Here is a 24,915-nt window from a genome sequence, read left to right as displayed (position 1 = left end):
TTAGCCCATAAGCTCGCACACCTAATGTTTTAAAAAATTTAACCAACCCCCCTAACTTGCCCATAGTTTTCTAAAAAAATATAACCCCCCCCCCCCCCATTAATCTAAAATTCCTTACCCACACCTGCTTATTATTTATAAAAAATTTCAACCCAAGTCCATTATTTTAAAATTTAATTATGATCATTATTAAAACATTTAATTAAAAAAAATAATTCAGTGTAAGCATTACACCTCTACAAAATGTTTCATAATTTAAAATAAAACAATACAATGTAGAAATATTCATTAATTCCAAGAAAGTAAATTTTCAATATCCAAAAAGGTTTTATTACGTTACCAAAAAAGGAAATTTTAATTTTTTAATCAACCTCTATCACACATCAATTAACCCCAACAATCTTCATGCTTATTTTCCTTTTTATATAAAATCTTGTCTTTATAACATCATTATTTTCTGCATATTATTTCTTTACTACTCTCTGCCACATCCCCATCCATTGTACAATTAATTTGACAGTTCTTCCCTCTTATGTTTTTTCACTCAATTCATAGCCTCACCTTATTTATATAATAGTACACTGTCCCGCATGCTCAAAAAACATCAAAATCACCAAACCCGGCCTTTTCACCACACACAAAATCAATGGCATTTTGTCCTGAGTCCGGAAAACTTCCTTCTCTTCCCTTCCTAAATCCCCTTTCCATTTTTTCTACTCGCAGCCATTCTTCCACCTCATCCAATAACGTCAACACATCAACCAAATTAGATGCATTTATTCCCCTCCCACTTACCACTCTGTCGACATCATTAGCTTTCTAAAATCCGACAAACCTCCCATTATCTCTAGAATTCCTAAAGGTTCCAATCCAGAGTATAAGTAGCCAAAGACCTCCACCTGCCTCCAGTCATTATTAAATAACTTATCCTCTCTCGATCATTGGCTTAAACATTTCTCATTTTCCTTTACCACTCTCCAACCTCCCAATTCAGATTCAGGAATCTTTAACACAACAAATCAAAGATGCAACTATACATCTCCTAACCCTTACAACCACTGTATCTCCTCATGAACTAAAAACTTCCCAGCCTCCAATTAAAGGCCAAGATAATATCCAGCAAAATTAATAACCTAAACATCAAATCCGCGACGATCTCACAGTCTTTCACCAATTGAACCAAGGATCCGGTTACGAGTTTCTGGAAACCATATCCTCTGATTTATTGCTTTCCACTGACGAGTTAAGATTTTCTATTGGACTACGGCTCAATTGCGAAATTGTTCTGTTTACCAATATAAACATTGTGAAACCAGCGTCGATCGCAAGGGTAGGCATTGCCTCAATTGTCGCTTTTTTGAGGCCGTTTTCCACGGCACACCAAATGTAAGGATATCATATTACGTGCCCTCAAATCCGCAGGCATTCCATCTAGACTTGAAACAACCGGAATTTTTAGAACCGATGGAATACGTCCTGATAGAATGTCCTTGATTCCTTGGTTAAGGGGTCAGCTCCTGATTTGGAACTTCACCTGCATTGACCTAAATACACCATCTAACTACAACGTTGATGCCCTCGCTCTCATAGAATCCCAAAAAATCATCAAGTAAAGTTCCATAGATCCTTCTTTCTTATTCATACCCATCGCCTGCTCCATTCTCATCACCTTCGGTACAAAACTCAACGTTTTTTTAGAATAACCTTCCAAGTATATGCCTTCTCTCTTCCCTCCTCATTCCTTGCCTCCTTTTTTTTATTTTTATTTCATATCCTTTTCCGTAAACTCCATATTTATAGTTTTCACCTTTATTAATTTTATCTTAGAAAAAATTAAAAATATGCTATTACATTTTAATAACATTATATCAGCTACTATTCAAATAAAGTAACCTATGACCGAAAAAAAAAATACAAAAAATTTCATCAGAACAATTTTTTCTTAATATTTACTAAAATGATTTTAAATAACGAAAATTTAAAATATTTTTAACCCCCCCCCCCCGCCCATTGTTTAAAATATTTTAACCCGCCCCACCCGCCCATTGTTTAAAATTTTTAACCCTCCCACCGGCTCTCCCACTTAGATCGTGGGACGGGCCGAAAATATGCCTAATGCAGACCTCTAACCTTTTAAATGCCGGCCCCATATCCCCCTTAAAAAATCGGGTGCAATTCCTACTCCCCGTTCATGTGGGCGCAGACTGGGAAATATCTTTTTCGGTAATAAAGATTTTTTGAAATATAAAAAAATATTAATTAGAAACTAAATAGAAAAATAGCAAGCAAGGAGGTAGAAAGAGAAGAGTGGCCAGACATGAGCAAAAACACTCTATTTAATTATAGCTCTAAAATACTTTTAAAAAATAAATAACGTTACTGTGGTTAAATTACATTTTTCATTCAAACAAAATACATGCTTTATAAAATTTCAAAAAAAAACTAAAAAATTTGCTTATATTAAAAAATGTTGAATGAAAATAATTATAAGTATAGTATATATTTCGTTTCCTAATTTTTTGACTAAACAAATTCGAAGTTTATGATTATTATTTCCTTTATCAAAGCATTTAATTTAGAAATAAAATCTATGTACAAAGTATCATTCTTGCTTTTTTTATAGCCTTCGCAAAGTTATTCAGTTCTTAATGGTAAATCATCTTTATATAAAATATTTTGACAACTAGGTTCAAATTAAATTTTTAAAAAAAATAAGATATTAATAATTTCCAGTTTAATTAAGTTACGACATTAAAACAATAAATATTTCTTGATATTAAAAAAAAATAAAAATTCAAACATTTATGAATTACAAATACATATTCCCAAATTAATTAACACCCCCTCATTTTATCAAATTACAACTATTGTAACCTCCACAAGGTGTCCATAAATTCATATATATTTTTTAGCAAGAAACCATTTTAAGCGGGAGAATTAGCTCATTGAATCTCTAATCTTGTGCAGAAAATTAAATTAATTAGATAAATACTTTTTAACTTTTATAAAAATTTTGCCTATAGACATTATTCTAATAATAATTGTGTGTATACATATACACCTAACTAAAGAGAGATTATTAGGGGCTCGAAGCCTTTATTTATAGAGCCCCCTCAATTTAACAATAGAAATTTTGAAGCAAAATATTAAAGTACTAGTTATTAACCCGTCAAGAATGACAGGGTTGAGGGATAATTAGTTTGTGTATAAGGTACTAAATATACTTAATTAATAAATATATTTTATAAAAATATTAAAATTTAGGCGAAAAAGAGGTAAATTTGTAAATCATATCTCATAAGATATTCTTCATTTCTGATTCATCTATCATCTAATGAGGGAGAAAAGTAAGATGACCCGTCTTTCTTGAAGGGCAAATTGAAAAATATATAACTAAGAGACCAGAGCTTCCGTTAGTCAGCATTGCTGAGTACGTCAAAAATGACGGGGAATGAGAATTTTCTCCTTACTCTTATGATAGTTGTTATATGTTATTTGAAAATAATATCCAATTTTATTCTTTATAACCCCCTCCCACCTTAAGGTCAGGTCCAATCAAACTAAGTTTAAATGTGATGTTTTGAGTCAAAATATATTTAAAGCTTTTACTTGATACCCAATCAATATTATTTGCTAAAATATTACTGATCATCTATGCCTATTATTTAATATAGAAATAATTCCCGAGCAAGGTCCAAAGCTATAATAATTTTGAAAAAATTTTCACAACCAAAGATCATAATAATTTTGGAAATTGAGAACTGGAATAAAATATTTTAAAAAATCTTAATGAATTTAAAAATACAATCTAAATTAGATTTTATGGGCCTTGGTTTATTTGTTTTAGGTCAATGTCTGATCCATAGTTAATAATAAAAAAATTTCCAAGCGTCCAAGCTGATAATAATTTGGAAAATTTTCCAAGCGTTGCCAAATGTAATTTATAAAAATAATTTCCAAGCCTAGCCCGACCCATTATAATTTTAAAAAAGATTTCCTAAACCTAGTCAATCGATAATAATTTAAAAAATTCAGATTCCAATAAAAAAAATTATAAAAATATTTTTCGAGCCCAGCCCGACCCATTATAATTTTAAAAAAATTTTCTCAAACCTGGCCAACCAATAATTTTGAAATTGTTTTCCCAAGCCTGGAGCTTCCAATAAAAAATATAAACATTGATATATTTTAATTACTTTCATAATATAGTTTTATATATAAGAAAAATTGTATTACTATATTAAATATAGATGGGGGGGGGGGGGGGGGTGACTGGAAAGATCGTTTGTCTAACGAATGCTAAGTCAGTAGTTCGAATCTCGTTGAAATATAAAAAAACTTTTAAAAAAGTTTTCTTTTTTTAAAAAAAATAATTTATCATTAGAGGTATATAGTCTCCTTCGATTTATTTAACAATAAGATGATAGTTGATACCAAAAATAAAAATTAACATTAAGGTTATATGAAAACGTTCATTTCTTGATTACGGCTATTATATATATTAGATATTGTTTTTTAATTTTTTTTCATAAAATTTCAAGCACCCACTAAACTTTAGTAAACTGAAAAGTCTAATGATTGGGTTGGTCTATACCCACTGGCGTTTCTAAGATTAGTTCGAAAAATGGATGGGAGAATTATTTCTAAATAATAGGAATCAGTTAATCAGGTAAGCATAATTTTAGACAAGTGGTTAAAGAGGATGAGGGGTTGTTTTTATAGGAAAAAACGGTATTACATAATAAAATCATAGTAATAATCAATTTTAACTTTTCACGTTCTTCTTATGCGAAAAAAATTAGAAGTACATAAACCACATATGCCATTTAATATTATTTTAGAGTATCTCTCTTACCCTATTCACTTGTGTAAAATACAATCCAATAGAAATTGGGGATCCATATCTATGGTATCGGGCCGATCCGTTTGTCTGTCTTTTGTCATTATACCATTTCGCTTCAATTTATCGAAAAATTTCATCTAATTTTCTCCACGCTTCAATTTTTAGAAAAATTTCAATAACCTATTTACTTTGACCACAGCATGCAATGGTAAATTATTTAATATACATTATGTGATTTATTGTTTTCTAGATGTTTGCAAATATTTGACTGCAAGAAGAGAAATCTAATTTTCTCCACGCTTCAATTTTTAGAAAAATTTCATCTAATTTTCTCATCTCTGTAAATGATACCTTCCTCATTCTCCACTCTGTAAATGATTTTCTCTACTCTGTAAATGATACCTTCCTCATTCTCCACTCTGTAAATGATACCTTCCTCATATAGAAGGTCAAAATATTATAAAAACAAAATATATTTTAACTGTAATTCACCCACCTGCAATGGAAAAGGTTACAGTGTAAATAATCTATTTACTTTGACCACAGCATGCAATGGTAAATTATTTAATATACATTATGTGATTTATTGTTTTCTAGATGTTTGCAAATATTTGACTGCAAGAAGAGAAAGTATTTTACAAAATAACATAAAATATTATACTTTAAATTTTTTTAAAATAATTAATCAAAATTTTGTTAATATATTTTCTTTTAAATTTTATTAAAAATAGTTTATCTAAATTATGATATAATATTATACTTTAAATTTTTTTAAAATAATTAATCAAAATTTTGTTAATATATTTGCTTTTAAATTTTATTAAAAATAGTTTATCTAAATTATGATATAATATTATACTTTAAATTTTTTTAAAATAATTAATCAAAATTTTGTTAATATATTTGCTCTTAAATTTTATTAATAATAGTTTATCTAAATTATGATATAATATTATACTTTAACTTTATTATAAATAACAAATTTTTTTTAAATAAATTTTTCCTTAAGTATCTGGCAATCAGGCTGGTGATGGATACAGAAATGTGGTGATATCTGGGGTCTTTTTGGAAGAAGATCAAGAACCCGTTTCTTCCAATCTCAATCAAGTGCAAGAGGCTGGGGAGAGTGTTGGAGGAAGTATTTTACAAAATAACATTATACTTTAAATTTTTTTAAAATAATTAATCAAAATTTTGATAATATATTTTCTTTTAAATTTTATTAAAAATAGTTTATCTAAATTATGATATAATATTATACTTTAAATTTTTTTAAAATAATTAATCAAAATTTTGTTAATATATTTTCTTTTAAATTTTATTAAAAATAGTTTATCTAAATTATGATATAATATTATCCTTTAACTTTATTATAAATAACAAATTTTTTTAAAATAAATTTTACCTTAAGTATCTGGCAATCAGGCTGGTGATGGAGACAGAAATGTGGTGATATCTGGGGTCTTTTTGGAAGAAGATCAAGAACCCGTTTCTTCCAATCTCAATCAAGTGCAAGAGGCTGGGGAGAGTGTTAGAGGAAGTATTTTACAAAATAACATTATACTTTAAATTTTTTTAAAATAATTAATCAAAATTTTGATAATATATTTTCTTTTAAATTTTATTAAAAATAGTTTATCTAAATTATGATATAATATTATACTTTAAATTTTTTTAAAATAATTAATCAAAATTTTGTTAATATATTTTCTTTTAAATTTTATTAAAAATAGTTTATCTAAATTATGATATAATATTATCCTTTAACTTTATTATAAATAACAAATTTTTTTAAAATAAATTTTACCTTAAGTATCTGGCAATCAGGCTGGTGATGGAGACAGAAATGTGGTGATATCTGGGGTCTTTTTGGAAGAAGATCAAGAACCCGTTTCTTCCAATCTCAATCAAGTGCAAGAGGCTGGGGAGAGTGTTGGAGGAAGTATTTTACAAAATAACATTATACTTTAAATTTTTTTAAAATAATTAATCAAAATTTTGATAATATATTTTCTTTTAAATTTTATTAAAAATAGTTTATCTAAATTATGATATAATATTATACTTTAAATTTTTTTAAAATAATTAATCAAAATTTTGTTAATATATTTTCTTTTAAATTTTATTAAAAATAGTTTATCTAAATTATGATATAATATTATCCTTTAACTTTATTATAAATAACAAATTTTTTTAAAATAAATTTTACCTTAAGTATCTGGCAATCAGGCTGGTGATGGAGACAGAAATGTGGTTATCTGGGATCTTTTTGGAAGAAGATCAAGAACCCGTTTCTTCCAATCTCAATCAAGTGCAAGAGGCTGGGGAGAGTGTTGGAGGAAGTATTTTACAAAATAACATTATACTTTAAATTTTTTTAAAATAATTAATAAAATTTTGTTAATATATTTTCTTTTAAATTTTATTAAAAATAGTTTATCAAAATTGTCTTATAATATTATCCTTTAACTTTATTATAAATAACAAATTTTTTTTTTATAAATTTTTCCTTAAGTATCTGTCAATCAGGCTGGTGATGTAGATATAAATGGGGTGATATCTGGGGTCTTTTTGGAAGAAGTTCAAGATCCTTTAACTCAAATCATAGAACTACCTCTACATTTCCCATTCTTAGATGAAAGTTTTATAGATGAAGAAGATGTAGTAGATACCTCCATTGCAGCTAATAGCTCTGATACTTTTCCAGTAATAGTTAATAGCATTCAATCTTCATTCTTAAATATCGAACAACCATATAATTTTATTCTTTCCCAAAAAAATCGTAATTTATTATATTCCAATAAATATTTATATATACATTATAAATTTGGGTTTTTATTTAAATGTAGACTAAAGCATTGTACCGCTAGAGGTACTTTGTTAAATAGGAAGTTTACATTAACCAATTTTCACAACCATTCTGATGAATCTGAGGAAGAGCATTATGCAATTTTAGTAACTGAATAATCTTAAAGAACAAATTCGAGCATACCCCTACCAAAGCAAACGTAAAACATATAATCAAGTTATGCGTATTAGAAAAATGGATCCACTCGTTCAACTCCATCCTAATGCTCTACCAACATTTATATCTGTGAAAAGTATTATGAATCGTGTTATTAAATCATTGAGACCTCCTTTACCTCTTATAAATTCTGATATCCGATTAGACGGCGATTATACGTTAACACTAGATAATAAAACATTTTTAATTTCTAATGAAAATAATGAATTATCTACACATGAATTACTTGAATGCCTCTGTAATGCTGACCAAATTTTGATGGACGGTACATTTTTTTCGTGTCCATTATTATTTAAGCAATTATACACTATTCATATAATGATTAATCATAAAATAATTCCTTGCACATATATATTGTTGCCAAATAAAAACAAAGAAACATATTTAAAAATGTTGGATCTTTTAAAAAATTATTGCTTATCTATAGGTTTTTTATTTTCTCCTCCTAAAGCACTTATAAATTTTGAAATGGGAGTACTTAGAGCTCTCGAAGAAATGTTTCCAACCATTTCTGTCAAGGGATGCTACTTTCATTATTGCCAATGTATTTTAAGACGTATACAGGGTAATAGATTGACAGCATTTAGTCGGCTTAATCCTGATTTTAAGAGATTTTATCGCACTCATGGCGATACCCTTTTTAACTGAAATGGACATACCATTGGTATTGTCTGAATTAAATAGTGAGGTAGAGGCCTTTAATTTAGATCCCATAAGAGATCTTTTTACATATTTTAAAAATACTTGGATTAACCCAAACGCAAAATTTAAATATAAGATGTGGAATATGTATGATGTTCAAGGAGTAAGAACAAATAACCATGTTGAAGGATTTCATCGTTCTCTAAAAGAGTATATAAAATATTCTCATCCTAATTTATATCTTTTTATTGATATATTAAAACAAATACAACAAGATATGGATATCAAATTCATTCAATTGCGTAATGGGAAAAAGGTTACTGAAAGGAAAAAAAAATACTGTATAATATACGAAATTATATTATACTACTTGTACACCAATGCAGTATTTAGATAAAATATCAAGATATTTAATAATGAAATAAAATAATGAGTGGACAAATTCATTATCTAGTCAGCAGGTATCTCCTTATTTTTTTTCGATATTAAATATCTCGATATTTTATCTAAATACTGCATTGGTGTATAAGTAGCATAATATAAAAATGTTTCTCGTCTTATTTTTTCGTCTATTATACAGTATTTTTTTTTCATTTCAGTAACTTTTTTCCCATTACGCAATTGAATGAATTTGATATCCATATCTTGTTGTATTTGTTTTAATATATCAATAAAAAGATATAAATTAGGATGAGAATATGTTATATACTCTTTTAGAGAACGATGAAATCCTTCAACATGGTTATTTGTTCTTACTCCTTGAACATCATACATATTCCACATCTTATATTTAAATTTTGCGTTTGGGTTAATCCAAGTATTTTTAAAATATGTAAAAAGATCTCTTATGGGATCTAAATTAAAGGCCTCTACCTCACTATTTAATTCAGACAATACCAATGGTATGTCCATTTCAGTTAAAAAGGGTATCGCCATGAGTGCGATAAAATCTCTTAAAATCAGGATTAAGCCGACTAAATGCTGTCAATCTATTACCCTGTATACGTCTTAAAATACATTGGCAATAATGAAAGTAGCATCCCTTGACAGAAATGGTTGGAAACATTTCTTCGAGAGCTCTAAGTACTCCCATTTCAAAATTTATAAGTGCTTTAGGAGGAGAAAATAAAAAACCTATAGATAAGCAATAATTTTTTAAAAGATCCAACATTTTTAAATATGTTTCTTTGTTTTTATTTGGCAACAATATATATGTGCAAGGAATTATTTTATGATTAATCATTATATGAATAGTGTATAATTGCTTAAATAATAATGGACACGAAAAAAATGTACCGTCCATCAAAATTTGGTCAGCATTACAGAGGCATTCAAGTAATTCATGTGTAGATAATTCATTATTTTCATTAGAAATTAAAAATGTTTTATTATCTAGTGTTAACGTATAATCGCCGTCTAATCGGATATCAGAATTTATAAGAGGTAAAGGAGGTCTCAATGATTTAATAACACGATTCATAATACTTTTCACAGATATAAATGTTGGTAGAGCATTAGGATGGAGTTGAACGAGTGGATCCATTTTTCTAATACGCATAACTTGATTATATGTTTTACGTTTGCTTTGGTAGGGGTATGCTCGAATTTGTTCTTTAAGATTATTCATAGTTACTAAAATTGCATAATGCTCTTCCTCAGATTCATCAGAATGGTTGTGAAAATTGGTTAATGTAAACTTCCTATTTAACAAAGTACCTCTAGCGGTACAATGCTTTAGTCTACATTTAAATAAAAACCCAAATTTATAATGTATATATAAATATTTATTGGAATATAATAAATTACGATTTTTTTGGGAAAAAATAAAAAAATTTGGTTGTTCGATATTTACGTTAAGGTTGAGTGGTTATATTTATGAGGAAAAGATTGGTGAAATTTATTACATCTTTTCCAGCCATGAAATTTTTATCTGCATGGTAAATGTAGATTTTTATAATGTGTTATAGTTTGAGAAAATTAATATTAACATTGTATTGTGTGAATATATTCTGTATGTCATATTACTACTAATTAAATATTATATTTTATTAAAGGATATTTGTAGCTTTTTAAATTTATTGTTCATTTGAAAAAATTGATAATTTCCGAAAATTATATTTCATAATAAAACTATTTATACATATATTTTTGTATCATATCTAAACAAGTGTATGGGTGGAATAATAAAGGAAATACAAAATCTTAATTTCTAATCCTTATTTTATTCAAATCAATTTTGATAATATATTTCTGACGCGATATCTTTTTTAAATTAAAAAAATTGATTAATTAATTAATAGACTTTTCTTGTGTCTTGCTCAATCATAGGTTTTAATTAAATAGGTTAATGGTAAAATTAAATCAGCCATCGGCAGGTGCTCAACCCAAAGTATGATACGAACAATAATTATAAAATCTCTTACAAAAAATTATAATCTAAACGTATTTAAATATTAGCAATTATAAACATAGAAATAATTAAACATTTTTGATTTAAGATATTAATAAAAATAATTTTTTAATGTGATTTATTGGATGATGTTAACTTTGCAAAATTTATTTCTCCACAGTTATAGATCTACCTAAAAATATATAGACATTCCTCTATCAATGTAAAGTTTAATATAGCTTCGAATCTGAAGGGCTTATAAATTTAAATTAGTTTAGTTAGATATTGCCTATCGAGGGAAAGCAACTTGCCGACGAGATATATATTCAAATTTAAAAAACTTAAACTGAAGATCATAATTAAAATATTTGGGTCTAAAGCGGACACATAGTATATGAGGAGAGAGAGAAAAACTAAATAGATAAGGTGCTATAAGATACTCAAAATTTATCAATCGGACAGATTAAAAAGTATGTTTTGAAATGACTTTTCCCCTTTATTAAGCTTTTACAGAAAGTTTGGCTCATGTTGGGTCTTTTAAAGAAAGATTTACCAATCATCAGGATAAAAAAAATCTTGCAGGCATCTAGTTATTATATTATAACAGAAAAACACTTTTATAATCAAAGTTGGCCATACCGCGAATACTTGTATCTAAGATACAAGTTCCTTTTGTATCTAAGATACAAGTTCCTTTTGTATCTTGTACTCAGTATATTTTTAATAAGATACTAATATCTGTATCTAAGATCCTTTTTTCTGAAAAGAATCTTGTATCATTTTCAGTTTCTTGACAAAAGATACAGATTCTTTTTAATATTCATGCTCAAAATTTCTCATATAAAAGTATAAATATAATTTTCTTCGAGAATCTTGTATTAATTTCCTTATTATTTTCCGCCAGGTTTTAAATATATTGACAACCAAAATTAGCTGGAAAATTTACAACTCATATTAAGGTAGATCGATAAAAAAATAATAATACCAACACAAAATAAATAACGATCATATTTTTTATATAAATGTAACTCGATAGAATATCGTTACCAATTTTATATGATATTTTTTAATTTGTAGGATGATTAACACTCATAGCAGTGAAGAAGAGGGTAGTGGAATTTAAATTTTGGTAATAAGTTCCCGTGAATCAAATCCCAATCTTAAAATTATGGAAATTTTTTTAAAATAAAAATTAAAAAAAGACAATGTACAGGCTTTATGTAAAAACCTGTATAAACAAAAAAATGATATAGGGTTAAACACAAATTAATTTTGTTAAACATATGAAAGTATATTATTTATCTTAAAAATTCAAATTTACAATGTTGCAGTGGCGTAGTTACGGGGGTGGTTTTCGGGTTTGGACCCCTCCCAGAGCAAATTTTTTTTTAGATTATACGTTCAAAAGACTTAAAAGTGCCTTTATATCAAATCAATACCATTAATATTTATATTTTTCTGGTTTTGATATTTATGGATGGATATTATATAAAATTATTATGGGTAGTAATATTATAAAGTCATTGAGAATAATCTACAATAACATATTGTTCGTGCATTAATTTATTATATATTGTCGAAGATGTGATTATTATTTTTAATAAACCCGGTCGAAGGCTTGACAAAAGGGCCGAAGGCCTTTTAAAGGGGGTCTGGGGGCGAAGCCACCAGGATTTTATATGTATGGACCCCCTCTAAGAAAAATTCCTAGCTACGCCAATGCAATGTTGTCTACCTTTAATAACAGCTACCCAAGATGGTATGGGCAAAAATTTAAGAAAATATATTGCTATGATATGTATATAATGAGACTTTTTATCACATCCATATTTTGAGAACTTATGGATTGAGTCGGATGATAAAAAAAAATACTTTCAATTATTAAAACAATCCCTAAATATAGTACCAAAGAATATAATCAAGCTCAAACTATAACACCAATAGATTTGACATCTAATAAAGAAAATGATGATTATTTTTCTATTGGTGAAACAAATGTTGCTGAGTTTAATAATACAAACGGGAGGTTTTAAATTATATTCAGAAAGTGGAAATACATTATAAATGCGAAATTATTATCTTTCAATTAAGGAAATTTTTTATAATTATAAAACAGCAATACCTTCATCAGCTTTAATTGAAAGGCTATTTAGTTTTGGCACAATGTTAAATACGCCGATACGAGAAATGTCTAATGATCAATCATTTTAAAAATTCGATTATCTTATAAAATAATGAATCTATTTTAAATACTCTGATTATTATAATTAACTCAGCATTAAATATTTTATTAAATATTGATTTTCTTATTATATGAGTATGTTCTTCACAATAAATAAAAAAAAAGTGTATTTTATAAACTATTCTAATTTAATTGTTAATGAATTTAAAAGTAACCTCTATTTAAGATACTCTAATTAAGAAAGTATCTTTTATATTGTATCTTTTTGATATTTTGAAAACGATACAAGTATCTGTATCTAAGATTCATTTTTTTCACAAAGAATCTGTATCAGTATCTAGATTGTTTTTCCAGAGGACCTGCCCAACTCTGCTTATAATTAGGCCTACAAAAAAACTAATCGAATCGAATAATACTATTATTCATATTCGATTCGAAAATTCGAATCGAATAATTGCGCTATTCGTATTCGTACGAATAATAAAATCATTATTCGTTTCGATTCGTCGAATATTCGATTCGATTCGAAAATTTTTCTAAAGCTTATAAAATATTTTGCAAAAAATTTTTTACAGATGTTTAAAGATGACACTTTTAAGGATTCTCTAAACTAATTGTCATTACAATATAAAAATTTATTGAAAATAAACGAAATAAAACCCAATGATTTCATATAACGTTAACCAAACAAATTGACCAAAATATCCGATTTTTAGCATTAGAATTGCTTATAAAAAAATATTTAACTATTTCTTCAATCTAATATTAAAATTTTATTAAAATTTTCTAAAAATGTACAATAATCTCATTTTATAAAAATAAAATAATACACAAAAATATTAAATTATAGTAAATCCGAATTTGATAATATCCAATTTTTTAAGCAAAAAGTCTTTCTAATAGTTTCCTTCTTCAAAGACATTCTATTTTTCATTATCATATTTGTTCCTATTGAGAACAACCGCTCACATGAAGCCGAAGATCCCTGAATTGACAATACATCAGTTGCCATTTTCGACAACACAGGAAAACGATCCCCATGCAATCTCCACCATTCTAAGGGACTCTTATTTGAACTGATTCTTATTTCGTTAAGATATGTCTCCAACTCACATACTGATGCGATGTTATTTTGTTTAAAAATTCTATCCATGCTCGTATTGGGTTAACTGATGTTGATTTGATATTATATTTTGTAATCATTATGTACATCTTTAAATTTTTCTAATAGATTTGTCGTGCCTATGTTATATGTAGTTGGTAGTTGCTCAAAAAATTGCATTTTTAGTCTAGGATCCAGTATTGTTGATATTATAGTGTGAATATTTGTTAAGTTATAATAAGTTTCTATTTTCTCAATCGCACTGATAGATATTTGCGAATAATTACGAATATTTATATATAAATAATTTCGAATAATTTCGAATAATACGAATAATTTTCCTCATTATTCATATTCGATTCGAAATTTCGAATCGAATAATTGTGTTATTCGTATTCGTAAAATACGAATCGAATCGAATTGAATCGAATCGAATATCAAATAACAAATAATTCGTTTTAGGCCTACTTATAATTAAATAACTTATTTTATTCGAGTATTGCATAGATTCCAATTTATTTACATTTGGATTAGCTCTAATGTTTTTTTAATCATCAGCTTTTAAAAATATAGTATTGTATAAAAATTAATATTATATCACATCATAATTTTAAATCCTTAGCCTGTCTTCTGACATTTTTGTCATAAGACATTTTTTCACATGACAAATCAACGTGATATATGACAGATTGTTTATATTCTGGTATTAACGAAAATGATTTATATAATTTATTTAATATTGATGCTTATATAATTAAATATTCTTTCTCTATTATATATAGTAATTGAATATTTTATATATAATTAAATATTACTTTATATAAAATTAAATATTACTTTATATATAATTATTGAATATTTTATATATAATTAAATATTACTTTATATAAAATTAAATATTACTATTTTATTTAAAATTAATAAATATTACTTTATATATAATTAGTTATTTTTATATTAGTAGTTAAATATTGCATGAATTTACAAATTTGTTTTTTAATTATATTAAATCTATCAACAAATTTTAAAATATATTTTACTTTTATTTATAATTAAACTTTTATATTATAAATATTGTATGAATTATCATATAAATATTTTATTAATTTATTAAAATTGAATAATATGTTAAAAATGTCTTGTTTGTATTCACCATCTTTTTTTTTTATGTCGCGAATTCAGCTGTGGAAATATTTAGGCCCCGAACCCATTTCTATTAGTAATATTGTTACATCTAAAATATTTTCCACTTATAATATATTGGCGGTCATTTTAATTTGATATCGATAGCATATTCTGGGAGTAAATTATGGGATATAGAATTGATGCCTTCTTAATTATAACATCATTAGTAAAAAAAATACATTAAACTAATTAAAATAATATTTTAGTCCTCTTTTTTTGTAGCAGGTTGGATTTTTTTTATCAAAAAATTATTTAAGAATTATGAAGTAAATATATATAAGGTACATATAATCATTCTAATTGTAGGTTAAAAATTTTATTATTCATCTACTTTTTGCAACAACGTTTGCCCTTTCTTGTATAATGTTTGAATTGATAATATTTGAAATTTTGAATATATTAGATCCCAAGTATTAGCTCTATCATTTATATTAACAATTTATAATTATAGAACAAGGCTTTTTTTATGGCATTTCACTCTTCATATGATGCTTTTTCTCCTCATATTTATTATACCATTTTATATGGCATACAGCTTTATCAACCAAATACATTTTATAAACTCGTTTTTTGTAAAACCATGTGAGAAATTATATGTATGTTTTGTTTAATTCACTATTATAAGATTCAGAAGAAAAAACAAAACTTATGTTATCACTTGTTTCATGGCTTATTTTTATATATTTCTTTTGGAAAATTGGTGACCCATTCCCAATGCTTAGTCCTAAACATGGTTATTATTCTATTTTAGATAACATTGAAAATGCATGTATTTAATATGATAGATGTAGACATATAAATCAAAATGTTATTTAAATGCTAAGTCCTAAATTTTAAAGGAATGTTTACTTATGTTATCAAAACATATTTTAAACTATTAATACATTTTAACAACAGGAGTGTTTTCCATTGAACAAGGAATTAGTAGAGTTGGAGTTATTGGTGTAACAATTATGGCCTTGCTGTCAGGTTTTGGAGCAGTCAATTGTCCCTACACATATATGTCATGCTTTATGAAGTTAAACATTAATTATATGATAAAAATTTTATTATGAATTTTGTTGTTCCTTCTCACTACAGAAATTAAAAACTAGAAATGCCCTATATGACAATTATAGCACTGAAAATTTAATGAAGATTTTTTTATAAAAAAAAGTTATAAGGTTAGATCATAACCTCTACAATTTCTAAGAAAAAATAGTTCTTTTCAATTGTAAATTTTTTAATTGTAATTATAATTAAATTGAAGATTCGATTTTTTTTATATTTAGCCAAAACTTAAGTTCTAACCAGGATTACCAGACTTCCTGATTTTGGCAACACTCCCTTTTTTATGTTTGTTTTGGCTAAAATATGCCATCTATTAATTTATGCTTTCTCCCATTTATTTACAAAATAAGGTTTTCTTGAGTTTTTTTATAGAAATTTAAAATATAAAATTTTAAAAATTTGTCTAACCAGAAACTTAAGGCCAATTTTATTTTTTTAAATCATACATTTAAAATGGCATCTTATTTATGGTTATTTTCATTGTTAAAAGATATTTATCAAATGTAGATACAGATACATTGTCTAAAATAGATCATGATCCCAATACAATGATCAAAATATATCTAGATACAGATATAATTTTTATTACACATCATGGTTTGCCATTGTTTTTGAACAGAAACTCTTACTATGGGAGCACAAATTATGTAAACAACATTTTATATTTTGTTAACATTCAATTCTAAAATATAAAAAAATATTAAACTAAATATCAATACCCCTATTTATATCGTTATTTCAGATATATTTTCATTTAAAATGAGCATTTATAAAAAAATAATTTGCATTAAACTTATAATTTATTTATAAAAAGTCAGTGGAATATCTAAAATTATTTTTAAAATTCTAAATAAATTTATTTGCTTAATTTTTTGCATGGTATGCAAGAATTTATATATATTTTACATGGGAAGAAATATCCTTCACAATCTTGAACTGATATCTGTAGATTTAATAGGAAATAATAATATTTATTTTTAATATATATTTCTTATATCAGTCTTAATATTTGTTAATATATATTTATTTAAATTATATGCTCATATGAAATAAAATGAATTTTGCATACAGATCCCTCTAAAATTGTATTATAGATACAAATACTTTCTATGAAAATGTATGGAGATACAGATATCACCATTTTATATATAGAAACAACTGGCTTCTTTATACTACTTTTGATTTTTAGAAAAGAAGTAACAAAATATTTATTGCATATAATCTTAAACACAATATAATGATAAATCTCTAATTCTGAAAATAAAAATGAGTATTATGCGAATGTGAAATATATTTTATATTAAAATCTAATTATATAAATGATTAGAAGTTTAAAGTATGCCTATTTTAATATTATTTGAAAAAATTTGCAGTTTATACAGTTAATGATTTTTTATTAGTTAAATGAAATGTTCTTTTAGCTTAATTTTTTTTCACTTTTTATTTCATTAATTTAAATTAATAAATTACAGAGATTTAAAGAAAAGTGCAACATCAAATAATTTTAAATGTAATACCTAAATACCTAGAATCTTTCATGGTTAGAGAAAAAAAATAGTTGAAATGCAATTGTATAATATATACTACATTTAATATCAGATATGTAGGAATCCAATATGTGAAAAACATTCAACAAAGCAAAATATGTATTCAGTTAAAAATAAGGAATTATTGAAAAATATCAAATTAATTCTTTAAAACAACAATTTAGTTGAAATAGGTATTCAATAACAAAAGTTACATTCATCTATCACACAATAAAATACTTAGTTATATCTACAGATTGCATTGCAAACTTATTGTCTATTCACCTTCCTGATTCAAAAATACTCAAAAACATCAAATGTAGAAGAACAAAAGCTTCAAAAATAGTTTTGAATATAATTGACCCTGAGACTAAGATATTTTAGTGGATTTAAAGAAAAATCATCCATTTTCTTTATTAACGGAATCCTCAAATAATGGAAATACCAAAACACTTCCAATGCGCTATTCTAATAAAGAAACAGTTTTTAAATAAACTTTAAAAAATAACGTAGAGAAATTGAAGTATTGTCCATAAAAATTTGATTTTAAAACAAAAATTAACAATTTAATTAAAAATATAAAATCTTCTAAAAAAAATTATAAATGATTTATTTTGTATATTGATTTTTAAAATTCTCTTGTGTATATTTTAATATGGTTATATGGCATATTCCAATATAATATTTTAAAATTTGTATAACTATACAAATGTTTTAGGAAGATGCATTTAAAATAAAACTAATATAACGTAGAACTAATATTATTCATCAGATATGTCTAACTTGGTCTGCCTCTCCATTAGAGCCTAGCAAGTTAGCCTAACCTGACTTGGACCTAGAAATTTTAAAAAACTGGCTAGTAGTGTTGTTAAACGGCTCATTTTGAGCCGATTTTTTAAAACGGCTAACTCAATATTTTAGCCAGAAAAATATTGCCTAAGCCTCGAGATTTCGATTATATGCCTAGACCTTTGTTCCTTCTATGAGCAAAATCTTGAGGCTTGCGTAATATTTTTCTAGACGAAATATTGAGTTAGCCGTTTTTAAAAATCGGCTCAAAACGAGCCATTTAACAACACTACTGGCTAGACTTAGGCTTAAATTTTTTGAAAAAATTTGTGTTGAACTGGGTATAAAAAATTATCAAAATATGGTCAAAATAATTAGTAATTTCTATTTTATTTAACCTTACTATTATTTTTCAATTATAAATTTTTGAAAAGCTAGAGCCGTGTGGCCGAAAGATTAGAAAACACCCTCCCCCCCCTCCATACCTTATGAAAAAATGATGGCTACATTTCTATTTATCTTATTCTCTCTTATTAGTACTATTAAGCCCTTTTAATTATATTTATTAATTTAAATGAAGGCCTGTTTCAGCTTTGGATATTCAAGTATTGGAAAAGCGTTTATTACAAACTTACGATATTATCATAAACAAGAAAAAACGGTAAGTTAAACTATTTATATTAAAGTGATATATTTTGAATCTTTAAATAGTTTTGAATATCTTATATTTGTTCAATATAAAATAAATCTTTTCATATAGTTGTTTTTATATTATGTCAAAATGACGATATTAGTAAACCAATTTATATAATAACCAAAAACATTACATTACAATTTTTTAAATGAAACTATATTTACTAATGTATTTTATGTGTTTAAACTTTTCCTGCATACTGACTGTTCTACTGGTTAAAGCAGTCATCACTAATAAAGCATAAAACATTTCAAAATAGTGCTTCCAATTGTTCAGCTATAACTCTAAACTTTACATTATGATTCTTTATATCACGTGGGACTATATCTTTAAGGTATTTTATGTCTTCCATCTTCTTTTTACATCTCCTCGCCCGCTCTCTCGTCCGCATGGGCCTTCTTTTAATGTTAAATGCATTTTTTAAAACTAAGTATTCTTGCCAAAAACCCTTTAGATTGTAAATTTAAAAATTGGCGCCATAAAGGCACCAGGTTAAATGATTTGAAAAAAAATATCCCCTTTATTTAAAAACTATTATCAAATCCATTTTCATCATACCCATTTTATGAAGAACTTTAGTACTACTCTTCCTTAGCATCCCATGGGCAAAAAGGTTTCTGATATTCCCAGCTGTGGCCAATACTGTTTTCACCAGTATGGTTAAATATATCACCGATTTTCCTATTTATTACTGTAAAATAATGTCGATACCAAGTTTGCACAACTATACGTGTAAAACAGGCTCATGCAAATGTGGGAGCGGAAGGTGCACCAACTCTGGGCTGCCAAAATTAGAATATTTTAAAAGCTGCTAAATTTCTTTTTTAAGTGAAATTTCTTTTTTAAAAGGTATAAATTCACGAATCCCATTTTAAAAATGATGGAGACCTATTTCATTTCTTAAAGTTTGGGTTAATTGGAGGGTTTTAAATGGCCGCCGAACGATTGCCAAAAGTTTTCACACGGTTAGAAACATAACATACCGTTGAAAATAAATAAGATTGTTCACCCAATGTGACTATTCATGCTAAACCTGAATATTTTTCAGGATATAAATATATAAATCTTATTAAACTTTAAATCCTTGGCGGATGTTGAAAAATCTCGGAACAAATTAGATTTTTATCTTTAGGGTATCATTTTACCTATGTTTGATATGATCTTTCGTGCTGATCGTTTACAAGATCTACGACGATATTACAAAAATGAGGTGGCTATGTTGGTACTGGTGCTTTGGGTAGGATATTTCTTTCAAATATCTTATTACGTCATATGTGAGGCAATAATAATATTCTATCACCCTTTGCAACTGTCAAATTTCCAATCGTCCTTGCGTAAGGAAGCACGATCCATGGTGATGACATCTCTTCAGTGAATGGATATAATATTTTCACTTATTAATGACAGAACACGCATTACGTTGATAGTTTATTGAAAGATACCATGCAAAATAATGTCATTCTTGGTTGGAAAGTATACTATTATCCCTTTCCTTATGTTTTTACACTATTTTTTAATTAATTTTTCTATTATATATCAAAGCAGCTTTTTGCTATGTACTTTTATATGAATTAATATTTAATATCACATATTTTTCTTTTATACAACAAATCACTTCTTTATAAATATATATATATTTTATAATATTATACCTAAATTTTTTGCGTTTGTTTTTGATATAAAATTTAACAATCTTTTTTTTCATTACCATTAGTCATTTGTCATCTTTTTTTACTAATTATCGATCTTGATTTATTTTCTTATCACAATAATCTGCGATTCATGGCCATAAATGATCACCACTTTGTTTTTTATGGCCATTTATGAATCTGCACATCATTTATGGATCACCACTATTTGTGACGGGCTAGCCAATTCGTGTTATATAAACTAATTTATCATATTAAAAAATGTTTATTTGTTTAATCGTTTCTTAGAATAGCATTTGAAAAATCTAAACGAAGTTATGGTTACAATTCCCCACTTCAACCTGGTTTATGGACCAAAATAAAAAATGTCACCTCTTCAATGCAGCCTGGAAATGGTTTATTATATACCCTTCCCCATTTAAAAAAACATTTTTTAATTTGAAAAGAAATCAAAAAGTTGCAAAGTGATATTGTTCCATTGGAAGATCTCACAAATCATTTATTCTTAGAAATCGTTGATCTAAAAAATCAGCTACACCGAACGGAATACTCCACAACTTTAAAAGGGAAATATTTCAATATATTGGGTTATTTTTTCTCCATATATTGCATGTGGAAAATCATTATGGTAATTAACAATGCCTCTTTTTTTATCGAGTATAAATGGGTATATTTTTGTTTAATACAGCACAATGGCATCGTTATTTAATTGAACACACTTAGAATATTTTTTATTTTTCAGCAGAAGGTTTTATATAACAAGCATGTCACACCCAGGGTGGGCAAATTTTCAAAAAAAATGTATTCGAAATAAATATAAATACACTTCAGAAAAAAGTATTTGAATATAAATAAACATTTAAAAAAATATATTTTAAATATAAATACAAAAAATTTTTAAATAAATACTAGTGAAAGTCAACGGTCCGGTCCTCTCGATCTTAGACCGGGACCGGACAGAACTTTTTTGAGGACCTTGGTTCGGACCGGTCTTTTTATTTTTTACGGTCAGGACTGCGGTCTGGACCGGTCTTTTATTGTTATTTAAGTTTGCTTTACTATTCAATTAATATAATTTTTTTGTATATTTTATTATATGATATTTTTCTAGATGAGTTATTTTAGATTTTGTTAATTTTTATTTACAATATGAAAACCATAAGTTTGTCCAAGAAACATTTTACTTATAGTCCCCATTTCATAAAAAACATAGAGTATGTGTTCACTGCAGTACCAAATTTAATGTATCGTCAGCAACAAGTAACAAAATAATTGTTTATAATTTTTTAAGCAATAAATTAATCAAAATAATATTATTATTAAAATATTTTGGTTATTATTTATAGTTCTATTTTGTCTTAAGAAACTGTCTGAATAATTCATTGTCAAAATAATTTAACCTTATTCTTAATAAAATAATTAAGTACCTTAAGCAGACATCTGATAAAACATAAAATATATACTTCTAATGATGAAAATATTTCAGAAACACAATCTACTCTTAATTTTAATATGCCCTCCACAAGCACAAAATCACTTTCTTCAATACCATTGTATAAATTTTATTGTAAATATAATACTCTTATATTTAATAAAATGATAAAACAAATTAAATTAAGTTGAAAAAATGTGTTTTTTAAACAAATAAAAAGACCGGTCCTGGACCGGTCTTTTTATTTAGGACCACGATCTGGATCGATTTTTTTATTAAGGACCATGGTCCGGTCCGATGGTATCGGTCCAGTCCTAACCGTGATCTTCACTAATAAATACTAAATAGCTACAAAAAAAATTCGAATTACATATAATAATAAAAAATTTTACATACAAATTTTATTAACCATTTTCTAAAAGTCAAATAATTATGTGAATAACTTATCTTATCGAAAAATTTGCAGTTATTTTAGATTTACGATTTTGGCAAGGCTCTTCCAGTAATCAATAAAAGGTTCATGGAAATTATTTACTTCAAAAATAATTATTTGTCAATTTTAATAAAAATATTAAACAGATCTTGATTTTTTACTCGAATCACATTTATTATTTAAATAAAGAAATTGTGGATTTTATATTTTTAATTCAATTTATATATAAAATAAAAAAAATAAAGTATATGTATTTATTTTAAATCTTAATAAATACAAGATACTTTTTATTCTTTACTATTTAAAACACAAATATTAAGTACTCTAAATTATTTAAATAAAATACCAAAATATTTGTATTTAGTATTTTAAATACAAGTATTCGCCATAATGCCGAACCCTGATAGACCCGGGTTTATTTTATTACTCATAACGATGATAAACTATATATATTTTTTAGTCATTCCTTAATATAATCCTGAATCGTGTTGGGAAAGTAGATCCGGTCACCAAGGCTATTCAATTTTGTGTTGATTATTTCGGACTTCATTTTGATGTAAATTAATGCTATTTATGACAATATCATTATATACATGTTTTTTGAATCGGTAACAGGCGCAATTCTGGTCTCAACACATATCATTTGCTTTGATAGGAATAATCATCATAACTTCGTTTAGAGGCCTTCTAATAAATCTGACCAAATTTTTCTATGCATTATCTAGTAATAAATCATCTAATCTGATCGTCCTAGCTTTAGCTCAAATTATGGTAATATATATTTTTAGTTAATCCCGCTTCATTGATACTTATTTTTTAAATTATTAAAAATTTTAATTTAAGAAATAATCTTATAAAAATAATTTTTTTTCATTATATTATAAAATATATAAACACAATTCAATATAAATTATTAAAATACTAAAATATGTTAACTATTCAAAATTATCACCCTATTATGCTAAAATACATTATTTTTGCCGAGCTATATTAAAATTGTGTAAATTCAATATAAATTATTAAAATATATATGATCTAAAATATTTTGCCTATTCAAAATTATCACCCTATCATGTGAATTATTTTTGTCAAACTCTATTAAAATTGTATAACATCTATCTTTGCCTTTATACTTGCAGGCTGCTATTCTGTGGCATTGAAATAATAAGATGGTGCACATTCTGAGATATCGATTCTATATTAGCTTTATTTATTCTAAAGTTTTCTAGGTCATTCATTTCCTTTTTTTCACAAGCTAACGGTAACGTGTTTATTTTTTGAAGTAATTTTTGCACTAAGTAAATCGAACAATTTGAGGATAGAATATTTTAGAGACCGTCCTGGCACTAAGCCGTATTTTAATACATCTGGTGGCCCAGGAAAAAATTATTATTAAAATACCCGGGCCAGGACGAATATTTTAAAACCAAATATTTCAAATCGTCATTTAACGATAAAAATTAAAATAAATATAATATATTTCAAAAAAATCCGGACTGGGTCGTGCAAATAATACCTCTGTATATCTCTGGAATATATTAAACTAGACGTGCCTATATTATGCATTATAAGTAAAGTCATTATCCCCTGCTTATTTTTTTAGAATAATTATATTAGATTTGTTTTATATCAATTTGCATATTAATAAGGGCATGTATTTGATTTCAACAGTATTATTGATGAGAATGAACATGCCACCCCAATACAGATCGATAATAACGCAAGTTCTAGGAGAATTACAGTTTAATTTTTATCATAGATGGTTTGATGTAATATTCTTACTGAGCGCTTTATCGAGTATAGCTTTCCTTTATGTGGCTCACAAACGAATATCTTTGGCTTAACTCAAAATATACATTCGGGTGATTTAAATTAATTATTTTGCAATATTATGTGATGAATCATGATGGATATTGTTATACCAAACTTTATTATACATTTAGCAAGCATTATTGATATAAAATCATTTGTATT

The 24,915-nt window shown here is 26.2% G+C and overlaps 2 protein-coding genes across 3 annotated transcripts; both read left to right on the top strand.

The window, feature by feature from the left end:
- Positions 1–4,956: 4,956 nt before the first annotated feature.
- LOC135929642 (uncharacterized) lies at positions 4,957–9,081 on the top strand. Of its 2 annotated transcripts, XM_065466319.1 has the most exons (9): positions 4,957–5,051; positions 5,094–5,245; positions 5,276–5,398; positions 5,441–5,473; positions 5,853–5,981; positions 6,255–6,383; positions 6,657–6,785; positions 7,059–7,185; positions 7,359–9,068. In XM_065466319.1, the coding sequence occupies exons 2-9, from the start codon at positions 5,239–5,241 to the stop codon at positions 7,378–7,380; spliced, it is 699 nt and encodes a 232-aa protein (XP_065322391.1). In that variant the 5' UTR covers positions 4,957–5,051; positions 5,094–5,238; the 3' UTR covers positions 7,381–9,068. The 2 variants fall into 2 exon arrangements, with proteins under 2 accessions (XP_065322391.1, XP_065322392.1); XM_065466320.1 differs by lacking the exon at positions 5,853–5,981 and having other exon boundaries at positions 5,094–5,398; positions 7,359–9,081.
- Positions 9,082–15,393: 6,312 nt separating this feature from the next.
- On the top strand, positions 15,394–24,906 carry LOC135930376 (Golgi pH regulator-like). The gene is made up of 12 exons (XM_065467168.1): positions 15,394–15,534; positions 15,575–15,634; positions 15,675–15,778; positions 15,820–15,950; positions 15,994–16,101; positions 16,266–16,386; positions 19,314–19,394; positions 21,365–21,471; positions 21,523–21,704; positions 23,402–23,497; positions 23,557–23,712; positions 24,591–24,906. Exons 1-12 carry the CDS (start codon positions 15,493–15,495, stop codon positions 24,783–24,785), a joined length of 1,383 nt encoding a protein of 460 aa, XP_065323240.1. The 5' UTR covers positions 15,394–15,492; the 3' UTR covers positions 24,786–24,906.
- Positions 24,907–24,915: the final 9 nt, after the last annotated feature.

This window comes from Gordionus sp. m RMFG-2023, chromosome 5 (assembly GCF_954871325.1).
Source record: "Gordionus sp. m RMFG-2023 chromosome 5, tfGorSpeb1-WG-v2, whole genome shotgun sequence".
Lineage (NCBI taxonomy): Eukaryota > Metazoa > Nematomorpha > Gordioida > Chordodea > Parachordodidae > Gordionus > Gordionus sp. m RMFG-2023.
This window is presented reverse-complemented; position numbering and strand designations above follow the sequence as displayed.